This window comes from Pholcus phalangioides, unplaced genomic scaffold (assembly GCF_987345545.1).
Source record: "Pholcus phalangioides strain wild (caught in Gottingen) unplaced genomic scaffold, Ppha-v1.0 ptg000029l_1, whole genome shotgun sequence".
Lineage (NCBI taxonomy): Eukaryota > Metazoa > Arthropoda > Arachnida > Araneae > Pholcidae > Pholcus > Pholcus phalangioides.
In genome coordinates this window covers 7,090,737-7,109,818 of record NW_028301619.1, presented here as the reverse complement: position 1 = coordinate 7,109,818, position 19,082 = coordinate 7,090,737, and the positions used below count along the sequence as shown (strand labels likewise).

Sequence of the window (19,082 nt, the reverse complement as noted above, 5' to 3'; positions counted from 1 at the left end):
AATTTTTTCATATTTGACCACACATTCTGTGATGAAAAATGCTTGTTTAAGCATGTTCTATCACCCCTTAAAGTTTGTCCCACAAATTCTGAATCATCCAGTATAACAAGAGATAGCTATACATATTTCCCATATCTCCACCAACTGAACTTGAAAATAAGATATAGGGCCAATAGAAAAAATAACTAAGCTTGAGGTTTCCTCCACAAAATAACAAATAATTATTTATGAGACAATTTTTTTATCAACTTATATGAAACAGTGTTAGAACAATATTAGACCAAATTTTTCTCCAAAAAACCTATCTTTACTGTTAAAGTATTATTAGCTTACTTTATGATTAAGCAGGAAAAAGTATCTTCTTGCATATATTTTAGCATTGTTATGCTTATTACATACATATATACAATCCAACCCTGATGCGACAAACTCTGATTTAGCGAATTTCTTGATTCAACAAATTTTTCTAGAAGTTTCTGTGAATATATTTGTGTTAATCTTAACCCTGATATAATGATTTTCCTTGATTTAATGAATAAAAATATTAGGTTTATCTGATTTGTTAAATTGGAATTCAACTGTATATTTAAATATAAAAAAAAATTCCCGTTTATTTTATACCTCAAAGTTAGGCTTTTGCATAGTTGAGCTTTGATAGGTTATGCATATACATATTTACATATATAACACTCACACGTAAAAAACACATTACCTTCAGTAGTATGATATTTGATAGCATTGTATTTCCATACAGGCTATTTTTCAGATATTAATCTACTGATTTACAATAACAAAAGCAAGCACTATTAGTAATTAAAGATAGAAAATAAATATTTGTCTTCCTATATAGCTATTGTGGGTTTAATAGAAAAGGGGGACCTATAAATTTTTTTCATGGAAATTATTTTTAATTTATGATAAAAATAAACTACCAAAATTGGATCCACAAATAATTTGGCTCAACAGAGAGTATATTTTCTATCAATTTTAAACAAATAACAATGGAAAATACACTATGATCCTATTGAATATATGTGATACAGTGAACTATATAAAAAACTACAATAACTTATACAAAATAGAAGATTCAGCATGATGTATAATGTTCAACCATTTCAATATAAATTATAACGCTTAATACAAAAAAATTTTACAAACATTTTTAAAATATAAATAAAAGTTTGCAACTATGCCGAAGTGACATATTTCTTCAAAAATTATAAATGTTCTCATGTTAATACTAGGGGAAAAACAACATGTGCAGACTCAAAATTGGAAAAAGGAACCACAGCTAGATGCGTTTCAGAACTGTATGAAGTTCCTTTATCAGTAGCAAAGAAAAGAATTGGAAGAAATTGAAAATACTCTTCATAGTAGGAGTTACTCGCTGTTCCAGACAAAGAGTCGAAATTTAAATTACTGCCAACAAGAGAAAAAGGAGGAAAAAGAAAAATGGCGGAGCCAATCACAAACAGGAGCGTGATAGTGATGGAGAAAAAATAATTATTGTATTTTCACTTTCTTCCGATTCTTTTCTCTTCATTTACATATAATATATATGCATATATATATTGACATTTTCAATGGTCATATTTTTTGCTTTCTCTTTCCAGTTCACATAATTAATTTATTTTCAGTTTTTCATATATAAAAAATGAAAATATAACAATGTTTTTTCACTACATTGCATATTACAGCTGCTTATGGTGCTGGTATTGGTGAGTTTCGACAAAAATTAAATTTTCATAATGTACATTTATATATATATATATATATATATATATATATATAAGGATTTTGCAGAAATGTACACAGTTTCAATTTACAGCCTTCCAAAGAAGAATGAAATAAAGCATATTTAACAGGGAGAAAAACTTGCAAATTTCAGTTTTTGCAAAATATTTTCAATGCCATTGAATGACTATTAAACATACATAGTTCAACTTTGTTAACATTACATACAGTACCTGTTTCTCCCATGGGCAAATGGGGCCTGTGCTCAGGATCCAAACATTTCAAGTGGCAATCAAAATTTAAGGGTTGGCTCTGCATATTTACTTTCTTGTCACTGATAAACATGTAAAGTAAGCAAATTCCATAGCATACTTCAGAATTTATTTTTATAGTAATTATGCATAATTTCTACAAAATAATACCCTGGAACTACGCCTCAAAGAATGCTATATATGAAAAGAGCCCAAAAAATTTGCCTTGGTATCAAACTTATGAGGAACAGGCCCTGATTTTACATACTCTTGTTGTCAACTTTGCCACTGAGAAAAACAAAATCAAAAGTAAAACCACAATAATATTAATGCACATATAATAACCATTCTCTGCTGAAAATAAACTCTGTGCACTTGTTTTTTTATGAATCTCTTCAGAACATCAACCGAGATATTAAACATGCCAATCTGTTTCAAATGAGTAAAACTTCCCACTATTGCATGCCTTTTTCACACAAGGGATTTTTATTGCAGCCAATAAATCACTGTGACTGTGATGTTTGGATTGAAAAAAATTCTAATGGACGGCTTTCAATGAGGAGTAGAATCTCGTCGTTGCTTTTGTTGCTCCAAAAGCCTTTCCAAAGGTGAAGGACCAGGGCGCGACCATACAGACTAAATAGATAAAATAAAGTTAATAATTATTTTTAGGTAGTTTATTGGTTAAAATTAATTATTCAATTTATTACAGTACATTGTGTTTGAAGTTATTGCAGTTACAATATGTAATGCATTTATTTAACTCAGAAAAGCTTGTAATGAAATTAGCCCTCAGATGGCAAAATAGAATGGAACAACGAACCTCTCTGCTAGTTATACGAAGTACAGTTGACTAGATACAAAGTGAAGATAATTGGAAAGAAAAGTTACATTCCTCTGTGGGGAATCGAACCACCAACCTCACATTTTCTGGGCCTGTGCTCTACCAATAAGCTACAGAGGGAAGACATTATCTTCCCTAGGACACTGCGTTCCTTTGGGCTGGATGGGACTGTGCAATAGACAGTCTCCTAACTCAACAACAGCTCGATAAAGCGATATTACTTTTTTCCCCAATTATCTTCACTTGGTATCCAGTGTGTGTCATCTGTACTTCATATAACTAGCAGAGAGGTTCATCATTTCATTCTATGCCATCATCTGGGGACTAATTTTGTTGCATTTATATCTTCAAGATATAAATGTTATGAAAGATACATACCATTGAAATTTTATGCAAGACTGTGGGTTACTCATATCGCTCATTCAATTATAAATTTATTGAAACAACATTTCACATAGAACTGTGTTTTATAACTATAACTTTTGTATCATGTGCAATTACAGAGTAATATGTCAAATGTTTTCTAATTCAAAGGACAGTGTTAGGCGCCACATTCTACCAATTCAAAAAAACACTTTATGGTCTATAAGGTGTGCCCCAAAATGATGAAGCCACATGCAATATTCTATATATATATAAGTCACAGAATTTATTTTCTTAAAATGGATATTATTTTTTTATTACAAATCCCTGATTACACAGGAATGAAACATTAATAATTTAATGTATAATCTGCATTTTTTTATGGCAGAAAAAAATTGATTGAACCTTTTTTATGGTGAGGCCCACACCTTTTAGAAACTACTGCATGGGATCGGCAAATTGACTTTACAATCATTCAAAACTACAGCCTATTCCAATGCAATTCATCAAATTTTTTTTGTTCTCAAGCTGTTAGAGATTTTCCTCGAACCATTGCGAAAAAAATGCAAAATTAAATTTGAGACCGAAAGATACTTGCCAATAGAATGAAACAAGTTTTTTTCTCTCTTCCTAGCAGTGAAGATTCACTGCACAATGCATCAAAATGTGTATAAAAGTGTGGTAGACTTGGATGGGTATCATCATTTGGGGACACATTTATATGATTTACATATATTGGAATAGTACTAAAATGTCATTCACTGTTAGTCAATTTATCTTTTCTATCATTGTTAAAAAATTCACAGCAATATTTCCCCTCCACACATGGTATTTCACTCCAAAATGCCAGCTTTCAGAAAATAAAATTAGCAGAGGGAACAGAGTTATAGAATTAGCACAGTTTTTAAATTCAGATATAAAATTTGATTTGAAATTTATTTTTTGAAGGAGTGAAAATACTTAACATATGTACAAAATAATACATACTTGCACTGGTGGCTGGATTATGACTGATTCAACTTTTCCATGATGCTGATCTTTATGAAGAAATTAAAAAGAAAAAAAACACTCAAAATATGTATGAAAATCATTATTTCATAAGCATTAATTTCACTAATATGAATATACCATGTGGCATCATACTTAGTTTCACAGAAGTAATACAAATTCCAGAGGACACCAAGTACAGATTTAGAAGGAAATGGGGGGACACCCCCCGCCCAGCAAAATAAAACATGGGAAAATAATGGCTGTAAAATATGGAATGTGTGGTCACTGTGTGACCTATACTCTCATGAAGTCACCTCCCTTTGACACACGACCCACACAGGTTGCAACTGCACATTGAATGAATGTCTTTTTCTGACTACAAAACCAGGATGAGTTCTGGAATTTTATTAACACCACATGGCTAGCAATATGTTTTTCCTCTATCTTTCTTCTCGCTGTCAAAATAAATCAGAGCAGCATTTTAAAGTTTTGTGTGTAACACTGGTGAAAAAATATGACTGAAATAACTCAAATTTTGACAAAGATTTTTGGTAACCATGCACTAAGATTTCACTACCTTTTTACTTGAGTAGACCAGTTTCTTCTGTGCATATTACACTCATATATTTTAAACAACTGATGATGTTTTTTTAGTGAATTTACATGCATTTTAATCATGAGGAGCCATAAACACGTGCATCTAACTAATCCAGATCATTTGGGTGCACTAAAATTGGACATGCATTATATGTCTCAAATTTCTGAATACAAATTTGCAGGAAGCTTTTTTAGAAATACACTGTTGTGTCGCGTGAACCTATTAGTGACCACTAGAAATATAAATAATAGGGGGGAAAAACAGCGAGCACAGGGAAATCAGTGGAACTTTTCTTATCTAGGTTACCACATCACTTCACTTGCCTCATACTGTCACTCTCTAAATGAAGCTGCATTTTGTTACTCGAATGAGTAAAAAACAATGCCAAACAAATTATAAAGACAATCATCAAGTTATCCACAATTATCAAGGTTGGTATAAAATATGTATGTATGTATATATATGTTACGGTAAAAGTCAGAGGTTTTACCACTCTTTGGGTTCACGAAATACGCTTGAAAACTTATACATTTCGGGCTTTTACCAAGCACTTCGGTAAAAGCTGACATTTAGTAACTCATGAAAATTACTAAAATTGCAAATTTACTAATTTTAATAAATTTGAAAGCTTTTCATTTATCAATCACAACAATCTTGATGCTAATTAAGATCATAATTAATTAACTAATTAGTCATTCAAATTCCTGAAAATCGGTAAAAATGTGAATTTACTAATTTTCATAAATTTGAAAGCTTGTCATTTATCAATCACAGCGATCCTGATGCTAATAAGATCATAATTAATTAACTAATTAGTCATTTAAATTTGTGAAAATGCAAATTTTTTAATTTTTATAAATTTGAAAGCTTGTCATTTATTAATCACAGCGATCCTGATGCTAATTAAGATCATAATTAATTAACTAATTAGTCATTCAAATTAGTAAAATTGTGATTACTATAATTTTCATAAATTTCAAAGCTTGTCATTTACGAATCATTACTATCCTGTTGCTGATTGAAATCATAACTAATTAACTAATTATTCATTCAAGTTCATGAATTTTTCTAATTTCCAGCACGCCATTGAGTGCACATGCTCCGGATATTTTAATTATAATTGGCAGTAAACTGTAATTACAGCTCATTTCAGGCTTTTTTCACCTCGGCAACAACCAAAACCAATCGGCAAATTTTGGAAAAATGTTATTATACAGTGTTGTGATTGACTGATTATGATTGTCTTGGCAATTCATTGAATTTAATTTATAGTAATTTTGCCAGCTAATGTTTTTCGAAACAGCCAAAAAATGTTATATATATATATTCCTATTAATTATCTTTAAATGAATTTCCAATCAAAGTTGGTTCAAAGATTTATTCTCCAAATCATTGTCATTCCTTACACAGTGTGGGTTCCAAGCACAGTGGCTAGGAGTTGTTCTATTTTATTTCATGAAATTTTTGGAACTGATAAAAATCCTGTGCGATAAAAAAAGTCAGCCAGATTCAATATCAAAATCACTTGTCTGAACTATCCTGTACGAATTACCTTTTTACTCCTTTTTTACAAAAAAGGAAGCAGACGGTGTTATCTACTCTATACGGGAAGTTTTGAAGCTCTTTTAAAGTGTGCTTTCTTCTAGATATTTTGAAAGGCCTCAAATGAGTCATTGCCTTATTAGCACTGCCCCCCTTCGTGCTGCAGCTCGAGCTTATCTGCCGCCCGGGACCGTCGTGAGACAGTTTAGTTTTATCTGAGGATGATATTACTTTCCGCTATCCATACGAAGTTTTTTTAACAGCTGGCTGATACGAAAATATATGTATTTAGGAAAAAAAGAAAATTCATCTGCCCTTGCGGGGAATCGAACCCACGTCTTTTCACTTTCTGGGTGAACGCCCTGGACCACTAGACTACAAAGGCAATGACTATCTCAATCTTTCCTTGGAGCTCGTGTACACTGAACGGGACCATACATGGACGGTTGGACCTAACTCAGGCCAAAGCTCACAATTGCTGACCCTGCCACCAGATGGTGACTTATCCCAGGATGATATCACTCTCCACTATCCACACAAAGGTTTTTTAACAGCTGGCTGATGCTAAGATAAATCCAAGAAAGAAAATTCAACTGGTCTTGCTGGGAATTGAACGAACTTCCTCTCACTTGCCGGGTGAGCACACTAGACTACAAAGCCAACGAATTCTCTTTCCTTGCAGCTGGTATGCTGTGAACGGGACCGTACATGGACAGCCAGACGTAACATGGACTGCTGTCAAAACTTTTGTAGCAGAGAGTGACATCATTTTCAGATAAATTGCCATCTGGTGGCAGTGTCAGAAATTGTGAGCTTTGGCCTGACTTAGGTCTGGCTGTTCATGTATGGCCCCTAAGTTTCAATTTCACACAGTTTGCCCATCCCCCATTTTTTTTCCTTTTATTCCAAGAAACAATTAGAGACCTCATTTGTTCAAATCAGAGGTTGGAAACCCGTGCCTCATCGCAGTAGAAGTGGGAAGCCAGTGAGTGCCAAAGCGCTTGAAGGTAAAGCATTGTCATTTCAATGGCGAAGCAGGTCGTAAGCTTGTGCCAAAGCTGGAGGGATCAAAACTACTATAACTCACTAAAACTACAATTAGAGCCAGTGCAGTCTTAAGGCATGGGCCCACCCGGACCTCAAGCGAAGAGAGGCCTCACAAAAATGAGATCTGATTTAAATTTTCGAGAATTTGTTTGGTAGGGCCTCAGAAAAATCAATTCGCCCAGGGGCCCATAATACTCTTAAGACAGCCCTGACGAGAGCCCGGAAGTTTAGGCACTAGAAATGGTTGAAATAGGCAGTCAAAAAGCACTAAAAATGCCTAAAATAGGTACTAATTAGTTGCACTTAGTCCATCCATTGCTTTAATGATGGTTTATAAAAATTGCGTTATTATCCAAGTTAAATTGATTTCAATCCCAGAATAAAATTATAGTAGATCCTCAGGATTAGGCCAATTCCAGGGCCACCATTACCAGACGCTGAGCCGGTTGAGAAAATTATCTGTGGGGCTCCTATACAAGTTACGAACAATCCTCGTTCATTTGTTGCATTATTATGAATAATCTTTGTCATTTCTATAGTTGAAACATGACTATTTTGTTCTATTTTTGTAAAAAAAAATTAATTTTTTTATATTACCACATATGCGGGACTCCTTCAAGCGCGGGGCCCTGTGTGGCTCACACACCACTGAGGCGATTCTGGTCAATTCAATCTTCTTCTTCTTCAAACCGAGCACAACTCAGGTATATCGCCATGGGCAATTTACTACCTAGTGAGTTGCACCGGAAGTGTAAGTGTGTGTACCTAATAGTCTGAGTACGTATCTAGTATTGGTCAATTCAATCGAATACAAAATATGTATGTTTAATAAATACCCATGGTGACTGGCAGTGAATTTATGGTAAAAAAAAAAATAAAAACACCATGGGCCACAGAGCCCTCTATGCTCCTACTCAGCTTTGTGTGAGCCATGACGTCAATTGATAACCTCTTGGGGCAGTCATCGGTCAGTTATACATATACAATGCAGTTCAATGCCTGAGCTAGACGTGGGAAGCATGTGGAGAAACAGAAATTTCTAATTTTCCTCTGCTTTCCTAACACGGACTATTGATCTGAAACAAAATCATTCACGTCTAACGCCATCTGGTCAAAGCAAAGCTAATGCATGGCAACACTACTATCACAGACCATTTATTTGCATCGAAATGAGGATTTGAAGGGGGAGGGGGTTTTCTGATGATAACTAATACTGAGAGTTAGAAAATTTTAAACAGCGCAATACTTTTTTGAAGTTCTCAATGCTCAAGATATCCAAATTTTACAGATTATGGCCTCTGAAATTCACTAATAAACTTTAAACTATGTTAAAATAGGCATTTATGGCACAGAAATTTCAAAAACAGCATTTTCAACAAAAAAAGGTTGAAAATAGGCAATAAAAGGCATTTATGACATTTTGCCTAAACTTCCAGGCTCTAACTATAACATACTAAAAATTCACTGCGCTTGTGCAACTGCCCTTTTTCTTCTCTCTTGTGGCATCCATTACTTTATTTTACCCATCCCACATGGTTGCTTTTTCCCGTCTCATTTCATCTTCAAAAAATTTTACCATTTTTTAAAATTAATTTATCAAAAGGCCCTTCTCAAGGCTAAATTACTTAGTATTATGTTTTACTTACGATATTTTTTTGGAGTTTATGCTTATTGTTTCTCCTTTATTTCATCTGGATTCCAATGCATATTGAAGCAGTTTATTCTTCAAGCATCTTGGTGGGGGGGGGGGGAGGGGCAGGCAGTGAATTGTTCATTCATGTGGTGCTCCACCTTCAGCCGGCCTCTCGCCCTCAGTCTGCTCTAGTTGCTGTACGAGCCAACTACGAGTGTAATTATGGCTTCTAATTTGAGATGTGGTGATATATTTTTTTTAATTGGCAGTGAGTGCCACCAAATTACTGGAAGCAAACTTCCATTTAACAGGCAAATACTATCGGTGCTATTTTATAGTTTAAGGGAGGTTAAACTGTCCCTAAGGGAAAGTGCCAACGTAATAGTGTGCGAATGCCTCATTTTTTGGGAGAAGGCAAGGATTCCTACAAGAATGATACCTCATTGTGTAGAAAAAATTATGAATATGTTCTTTCTTATTGGCGCAATCTCTAAAAAAATACCGTTGTACGTCAGACACGCAGAAAGAACACAAACATAAGTTTATATCAAATTTGATCAAATTATTTGACATTACTCACGCTAATGCTTTGGAAATCATAGAAATTGAAAAAGACACAAAATTTTTACTGAGTCAAATAGAGCCAGGAGCAAAGGGCCAAACAGATCTTTGGGATAGGGACGGTTCTTATTTAAAGTCACAAGAAACATTCTGGAATCTCAGTGATATTAATGACACAGCCAAAAGAGGGGTGAAATTGATGCAAGATTTTAATAGGCTTTTAACTGCGGATGAAGAGCAGAGACAATTTCTTCTCCAGTGTGCCGAAGACCACAGAAAGCAGTACCCTTACTGCAAGAAGGCTACTCTTAAACAAAAAATTTATTTAAATATATTATTAAAAAGTGAAAATTTGTTGTTTCATATTCCCTTTTAAGATGCTATTCCATAATTTTATAATAAAACCATACAATTTCTTAATACGAGTAATAAATAAACATTTTCAAATGCTTAATTTTTAGCAAATTTTTTCTCCTACATCTTCATTCAATCAAGCTCGATGAGGTAAGCGTTAATCTTGATATATTGAAGAAATATTTGGTATACTTTCCCATTATGGTAAAAGGAAGAAAATTGAGGGGTGGGCGTTTAAAAAATGTTAAGTAAATTTTTCACCATTATAATAAGGGCCACCCTAACGGCCCCATTCAGCACACACAAGCTCTAAGCAAAGAGGATTCGTTGGCTTTGTGGTCTAGTATGCTCACCTGGCAAGTGAGAGGATGTGGGTCCTCGCAAGGGAAATTGAATTTTCTTTCCTAGATCTATCTTCCAGCTGTCAAAACCCTCATAGTAATAGCGGCGAGAGACATCATCTTCGGATATTATCAAAGCTTTTGCAAGTAGGAAAAAAGCGTTAGTGGGAGGGAGGAACACCAAAACCATTCAAGTGCTTCAGGGCCTCCAAACATCTTAATCTGGCCCTATTAAGGCTCCTACACACACTCAGCTAGATGCTGTTTTTTTAACCTCTTCTTTCCCTCCTAGAATGTGCCAGTCTTAAATGGATGGACTTGAATTCTATTTGGGACATTTTTGCAGCGGAACTGGGAGGTATGAGTAAGGGACCATTTGTCCTGTATTTCCCGGGACATTCCCGTATTTTCACGTAACTTTTGCTATGCCGAATTTTTTGTAAAAATGTTCCGGTCTTTTCAATGAAGCCAACTTCAATTTTTAGTCTTTATGAAAAATCAATGATTGAAATTGCTGTATTTTCAACTCATAAATTATGATAATAACGACTATAAATAAGAAAATTCATCTCACATATTTGTCATCATTTTATCATAACTTTTTAGCATTCAGTAAAAGAGTTTGCAAAGATGTCACAGTTTTTATTTGGCAAACCACTCAAAGATATAAAAAAATTTTTTGATTTCATTGGTAACTGCTTCCATAATGACAGCTTGTCTACGGATCTGAAATAATGCCAAACAAGCACAATACTTCTTTCGTTCTTAACTTCACATTCGCGCGAATCTAATTTTTCCATAACGAACAATATAAAAAATAAAAACTTATCACAGGTGGAAAATCCCCCTCCCCTCGATGAATACTCCCGAATACCATCTCTTCTTCATCAAGGGTTTTTTCCGAAGCATCAATGGTTTTTCCCATGGTTTTTTAACTATGTAAGATTTTTCGTTGGCAGACCACAGCAAAAAGCTTCAAAGGCCACATGTGGTCAGTGGGCCATGTGTTGAAAGCTCCTTGGCTAAAGCCTCCGAAGAACACATGAAAAAAAAATGAAAGAGTGGACAGCATAAGTGAGCGTAAACATTCCAAAAGTGACTGTTGGGGTGCAGGAACCATTGTCGCCCAACAATTTTTTGCCAATTTCGGGCATCTGCCCAGCTCTGACGAACTTTTAAAGTATGCCTACGTTTCAATCCTGGTCCGGTTTGGTATATGTGCAAAATTTGGCAACGATCGGCTTCCGGCACAACTCACTGGGTAGTAAATTGCCCATGGCAATAGACCTGAGTTGTGCTCGGTTTAAAAAAAAGTATAAGTGAGCACGCACAAGTATCTGTCTCAATATTAGAAAGGATTTGCTTTACTCTCTACCAACCACACCATAGAAGTTTTTCACACCACACAAAGAAGATTAAGTCGTTTTCAAGGGAGTATGCATGCGGTACTTCGAAGATTTCAGGAGGAGCTGATACAGATTACCGATCAAAACCAGCTACAGCAGCATGCTACAAGACTGATAGAAGTAATAAACATTAACTGCAAGACTATCTTAGATTGTAAAAACAACCCACTCTCACCCTAAGGGTATCAAATGGTGGACGCAGGAGATCAAACAACAGAAAAGGCAAGTAGGGGCTATCAAGAGAAAACTAAACCGTATAAAGAGGACTGGACAGGATATCCGTGACACTATGGCCTCCTTTCAAAGAGCTCGAGCACTTTTCAAACGAGCAGTAATGCAAACCAAATCCAACTCCTGGAATAGGTTCTGCACGCACGCTACTATGGCATATGTACGCCCTATAAGGCAGTATTTCGGCCCAGGTGAACGCAGATGCAACTTCCAGTGCAGTCCAGCTCCACACCAAAAGATATAGCAGAGCAATATCTAGCAAGCCCTTTTCCAGAAGTGTGTACATCAATACCGATCCAAAACGACCATCTGGACAGAATGGGCAGAGATACGGGGGCGCGTGGGGGGGGGGGGCATTGCCCCCCAGCGTCAAAGGTGGAGTCGACTGATCTAATGTATAAATGTATATATGAATTGACATCATCATCATCATGCCCCCCAGCAATAATGGCCGTGCCCCCCCCCAGACTTCCAAGTCTATCTCCGTCTATGCTGGACAGCCCTCTTGCATAGCCACTATTTGAGGAACATGAGATCATACGAATAATACAGGGTGATTCAGAAAAGATGGGAAAAGCTCTAAGAGGTTCACAAAGAGTTAAAGGCACACACACAAAAAAAAATTTTACTCTCAGTTCTTATGGAACACACTTTTTTTAGTCGCAATTCGGCAGCCTATTATTTAAGTACTTCGTCCCATTATGCTGACTTCCAATTTGGGAAAGGTGCTCGAAAAACTTCTTATACAAAGATTCTCCTACTACAAACTTCTGTACCAGTTTACAATGAATTTCTTGTAAATGAATGTGTAAGGTGAAAAAAGTGTCCCTTCCTTAAGATCTTAATCAGTTTCTTTCAACTGACTACATTCACAGTTCTTCGGCCAGAAGACTTTTACCAGGGATCTATGGAACTTATTCTATATTATAAAAAGTATCTTAATCCTTAATACACATTAGACTAGGGGGTCTTAAAATCATGGCCCACATCTTATTTTAGTGGCGCGCGAGAACATTTCACTCAATTGATGCAATATCATTCAAAAATAGGGTAAAGCGAAGGTTTCAGCAAAAAACATCACCCAGCTTCATATAGACTTAAAACAAGGACAGGCTGATCAGTGAACAGTGCTCAGCTTCTTAATGAGACCTAAACACCGAAAAAACCACACCATCCTCCAGTCCTGAGTGAGCAGAAACATAAATGTAAAGAATTTCTATGGCATCATATTTCTAAGGTGCATTTTCAGGAAAGGAGCAGGTGGATGTAAGAGTATTTTGAATCCCCATAATTTAAATATATTCATTGACTAACCAAATATCCTAGATCCCACTTGGAAGGGGAAACTAATTTCTGCTTAGCCCAGGGTTTACTGAAGTCAAAATTAGGCCCTGGATATGGATAATCTACTCTATTTTTTGCACACTAAATTATTTTTCAAATTATCCACACATGTATGGAGTACAAAAATAATAATGCCCTATCAACGCAACGTTAACGTAAATAATTTTTGCAGTGAGTCTAACCGATATCATAACAACATTGAAAATCATCATGCAGGTCCAGCAGTTGCCATCGGTATTCATAGGTGCTTTTTTCCACATGGCCAAAAGAAGAATAATAACTTGTGTAACAACCACCCCCCTTTCCCTTCCCCCATTTTTCTGACCACCAAGGATATCTCTAGAAGGCACGGTTGAAACACGTTGCTGAACCTTGGTATTTAGAAAAGTATAGGGGTGAAAAAATGACCCGTATTTTAGGGGACACTTTTCTTTATAATCGGCACTGCAAAAATTATTTTTTAAAACTAATCTTTTTGAAAATGATTCAATGGTATTAAGTTGATATCAAATCCATTTAAAGAATTAAATTAATGAATCAAAAGTTTCTACAGGAAGGCACCCTGAATTTACAATAAATACAGCTGGTTATTTTTCATATAATTTATTTACTTCAGTATAACCTTGATTAAATGGGAGTAATGAATCCAGGAGTGAATGAGACGTGCATATGATAAAGATTTGATTTCCAAAACCAGAAGGACAGTTTGATTGGAAGTGACTGTGACCATAGGCACTTTAACCTGGGGGGGCTCAGGCAACCTGAACTGCCCATAATAATTTTTTAATGCAATACTCTCCCCCACCCCAGCATCTACTGAATACATTGTATCTTGCATGCATGGGACATCCAAGAAATTACCTTTCTCTCACAATATTTTCCTCATATCAATGTCTCTAACCAGGACGATTTTCTCAGATGCATCTACTCCTTATTTATATAGTTTGATAGCCTCCTAGCCCATAAAGTTTGTTTGATGAGTTGAAATTTTTGTGGAAGATTCAGACATGTGAATTTTAAATGACATCTTGCTCATGTGTGCTTCCAAAACTTTTCACTTTCACATTTAACTAGCATTCCTTTTCTTGATTTAATTTTTACTTCATCAAACGAGAACCAGATTATTTTTTTCTTCCTGTTCTTGCCTTATACTTTTTTTATATATATTCAAATATGAATGTTCAATACAGAAGAATGAATTCAAACAACAACATTTTTTTGATAATAAACAAACTTTAACTCAACACATCAAATGATAAAAAATGATAATAATCATCTACAATCTACTGGTGGTAGCTGAAGCCAATCAAATAAACTAGAATAAAGAACTCATGTATGTCAAGGCTGGTGGTTTAATATGCTGCTACTTTTGAAAAGAAAATGAAAATGTCTGCAAGGTAATAAACTACCCTAATACTGGTCTTTGTCTTTTAGAAGGCAGCTGGTGTCTTCATTAGATTATAAGATCATCAGCTAGGAGCAGGTGATAAGGTTAATTTATTGAACAAACGACACAATGGAATAAACAAAACATTAACAAACACCTTTTGACCCAAAGGAAATTGTTCTATGTCTTTGTATGATTACATATCGCCCCCTAATGCCGGAGACATGAATGTGCAAATTTTCACTTTTTGGGTTTATCTGTTGGTTGGATAACTCATTTTTCTCCTAAGTTTTGTCAGAAACATGAAAAAGTATCCCCTCTTGAAAAACATGTTACAAAACATTTTAAGAAAATGACATCCATAAAGTGACATGAGCAGTAAACATTCAAAAGGCATTTTCCAATTTTCTGAAATTTGCACATTCATGTTTCTGACATAAGGGAGATGCTACTGTCTCTTTCACAGCCATTGATTGCTATTTTTTAATACTTTTTTTAGGCTTCAAGAATTCATTTTAAAGAGAAGTGTTATTCTGTTTACACATTCCCAAACATTCCCCCAAAATCTTTTACCTCTGTTTTTAGTAATCAGTAATTAAAATATCTTCGAATGGTCATTTATAATGAACTGCTATTTGCACAAAAAATGATGAAGTTTCCTAAATATTGGACCATTCAATTTCACTCAATTTGAACCTGTCCAGAAGGAACAGATTGCTTTGGCATAAAATATTTTTGATAAGTCAATTAAAAATGAATTTTGACTATGTTCAAGTTGGCTTCACTTACGAGTGATTGGAAAGAAATTCAGATGATCTCTATTTCATGAATTAGTGATAAATATGGTAACCTTGTCCTAACCTAACAGCGTGTTAGAAAAAGGAAGGAAAGAAAAAGTAGAAAAGAAAGAAAAATAAATGAAAGGAAAATAGTATAATGCTACTACATAAGTACAAGAGAGAAGGAGAGAGATACTTATCTAAAACACTCTCTTATCTGTAGTGGTTACAGATAATAGAGTAGGTACAACGTAGATTTCTCTTTTCACCCTCACCTACTTGTTCTCTTTCACTCTTAGATACATGTAGTAGAAACATACATCACAGAGGTAAAAAGAACTACTTTTTCATAAGGTTGCAACAAAATTCCGTGGTGTTGAGGAGAGAGGAAAGAAAACAAAGATTTTTTGAATTTATTCTACTGGCGTTTGGACGCAATATTACTTCCTTGATCGTAAAGTGGTTAGAAGATGAATAATGAAGAAATCTTCTATGTGTTAGATACATAATCAATAATAATGAGTTCGTAAGACATTATAGAAATATCTTTAATAAAAAGCAAAATAACAAGCATTTATTTCCCCAGCTGAGTGCCCAACATTGCCATAGTGGAAGATTAATGGCAAAAATAAAAATTGATGAACCTCACAAAAAATGAGCAGCCAGCAGTGGCGTCGGAGCCGGGGGTGCTGTGGGTGCTCGAGCACCCACGGAAGTTTGTAGAACAGGTCCGAGCACCCACAGAATTGATTCAAAAATCGAAATTTCCTACATGAATCTCAAGACCGGCACCCACAGGTTCAAAACACTTCCGACGCCCCTGGCAGCCAGCATACAAATAGCTTTTATTTGTATATTTATTTTGGAAAGGGTTTAAATTTCAAAATCTGTTGAAATAATTGAACCTGCAATATTTTCTATAAAAATTATTTTATTTTTCATAATTCATGCAAATACAAAGGCCACAACAGAGAAAATGTCCAATAAGGTGGCTGAAAAAAGATGCCCATAAATAATATGGATGTAGAATACATATATACAAACTATATCAAAAATACAGCAACCCAATAAAAGCAATAAAAAAACTGATAATAAAATATAATACTGTCCATAAAAAAATTTATGGTTGTCTTATCTAAACGTGGGTAGTTTCTCGATTTATCCCAATATGTTTGTTGTATTTCTTTTTGATCATGTCAATTGTGTTAGAATTCACAACCCATGAAGGTAAGTTATTCCATTTAGTTACAACCATATTATCATTGATCATTTTTGTCGCACCAAGGTCATTTTCTGAACAAGAGGGCTAATTAGACTGGGACCTACAATTTATTGCTGATTCTGAACAGCAGGCTTGTCTTTTATACTCATTGAGAGGTTGGTGTGCTAACCTCTCAGAGCGGTAGCAATTTTTTCTGCGGTCATGTCACTGTTTTTGTTGCACTTCTGTGTCAGGAAAGTTTTCTGACAAGGACAAACCGGGTTTTGAACTCGTGACACCTCTAAACATCCTCTGGTACTTTAGGCGAGTATCTTATTGACCTGGGCTACCGCGCCCTACAACCATATTATAAAAAAAATTCTTGGAGGAATTGTCCTTTACCAATTGATATTGGTGTCCCCTTGTCGAAGCAGTTGATTGACAGTGTATTAATAACTCATCGTCCATTTTATCCATCCCATTGAAAATTTTAAACGCTTCAATTATATCCCCCCCCCCCCGAGAACTCAATGCTCTTCCAATATACAAATTTTCAAAACATGAAGTCTCTCTTTATAGCTTAAGCCCTGTGTGCCGTCAAGAGCATGCATAGCTCTTCTCTGCACCCACTTGATCAAAAGTCAATGCCCCTCGATAAGTATGGTCTCGAAAACCTGATAGCTTACTCCAATCTAGGATGAACTAATCTCAGGTAAAGTGGAAGGATCACTTTAGGAGAATGAGAAGAGACCTTTTTTGAGAACAAAACCAAGCATTCTATTTGATTTTTTGATCACCACTGAACAATGTTCAGAAAACCTAAGCCGTTCATCAATAAAAACACCCAGATTGGTGACCCTAGTTGAATCTGGAATATAATAACACCATTCAACTCGTAAGTGAAACGTGGGTCGTTCAAACCAAAATGAGGCCATGCACTTGTTAGCACTAAAAGACATGCTTCATTCATTTGCTTGCACTGCAATACTGTTTAGGTTGGTCTGGAGCAGTTTCCCAAACTTTTTGTTCCATCGCTCCCTTCATCAGCAATTTTTTCCTCTCATCATTCCCCAAGTCAAGCGAACCCATAGGATCCTATGTTAAGTCCATAGCTTCCACCTCCCCCTGAACCATTCCATTACCCACCAGGGGACGATATTGGACACTTTGGGAAACACTGGTCTGAAGTAACTCCCTATAGCTTAGATTCTCAACTACCTCCATTAGCTTGACATCATCTGCAAATTTGCTAACAATCCCATAGATACCCTGATCGAGTTTATTGATTAAAAGTGAAAAAGGTATGAGGGCAGGGCCACTTCCTTGAGGAACTCCACTTCTGACACCTGTCCAATCAGAGAATTCTCTGTTTACCATAACCTGTTGTGACTTATCTCTTAGCCAAGATTCCATTCAATTCAGTAAGTTGCCCCCAATCCCAATCTCGTGTGAAAACACTTCAAGAGTTTACCATGTTGGACCCACGAATGACTTCTGAAAATCAAGCTGAACAACATCAACATTTTTGCCCTACGCAAAAGCCTCAGTCATGTAATCATAGAAGAAAAGGTGGTTAGTTAGACGAGTTCCCCTTCCTGAACCCATGCTGATTTGCTGACAATATATTATTTTTGTTTATCCACTTCAACAATTGTCTTTTGATAATAATTTCCAAAATTTTCGAGAGGGAGTACGTCAAACTCATTGGACGATAATTCGACACGATTTCAACGTACAATGAAAATAAAATCGATAGAAAAAAAATTTCAATCTATCAAAAATATGAGTGAAAATTGAAAAAGTAGAGAGTAATAAAAAACACTTATCTCGCAAATCCAAAAACAGCTGCACTAAAATCTGGTGGTGAAGTCAAACTAAACAGAATAATAAACACACAATCTAGAAAAATAAAGAAAACACCAAAGAGTTTGACCCCAAAAAGTAAATAAACACGCTAAAGGAATCTCACAAGAACATAGAAAAACACAAAATGGCACACTGATGCCACAAATAATTCCTCTGTAAGCCTTCGACAAGAGCCCCGGCTAAAACTACAGCTATTGGTTGGACAGCAAAGCATGATAAAAAACATGTTGGATTCCTACTGTGGCCAAGAATGATTATATTTTTCAATGTTTTTTTTAAAATATTTTTCATCCTTAACTTTGCTATGTTTCTCATTTTAGATAAATTTTCTCCTCAGTAGCACACTTTATTGTTAGTATATTGCACCGGTACCACTCCAACATACTAATGATACAGGGTGCTACTGGGGTCTATTCTTTATAATTTTTGCTTATTACATTTTTTGTGATAATAGGTTGTTTAAAAGATTATAAAAAAACGAAATTTTATATTACAGTAGGACCTCTCAAATCAACTCTTTTGGACCTAGGTGATTCTAGATTAGGGAATCTTCTGAATAATGGATCCACTTTTACTTATTTCTCAAGTTTTTATATTTAAAGTAGTTTAT

The 19,082-nt window shown here is 35.2% G+C and overlaps 1 protein-coding gene across 2 annotated transcripts in view; it reads right to left on the bottom strand.

Moving 5' to 3' along the window:
• Nucleotides 1–1,775: 1,775 nt before the first annotated feature.
• LOC149067626 (nonsense-mediated mRNA decay factor SMG7-like) overlaps nucleotides 1,776–19,082 on the bottom strand; it is a 267,121-nt gene continuing 249,814 nt past the window's right edge. Inside the window, exons 23-24 of one of the 2 annotated variants that reach the window (XM_089252529.1) lie at nucleotides 4,180–4,229; nucleotides 1,776–2,621 (exon numbers count right to left, since the gene is read on the bottom strand). In XM_089252529.1, coding sequence (XP_089108655.1) covers nucleotides 2,538–2,621; nucleotides 4,180–4,229 — 134 coding nt within the window. In that variant the 3' untranslated portion in view covers nucleotides 1,776–2,537. Of the gene's footprint in view, nucleotides 2,622–4,179; nucleotides 4,230–16,539; nucleotides 18,506–19,082 lie in introns of those variants that run through there. The other variant, XM_089252530.1, reaches the window with a different exon arrangement.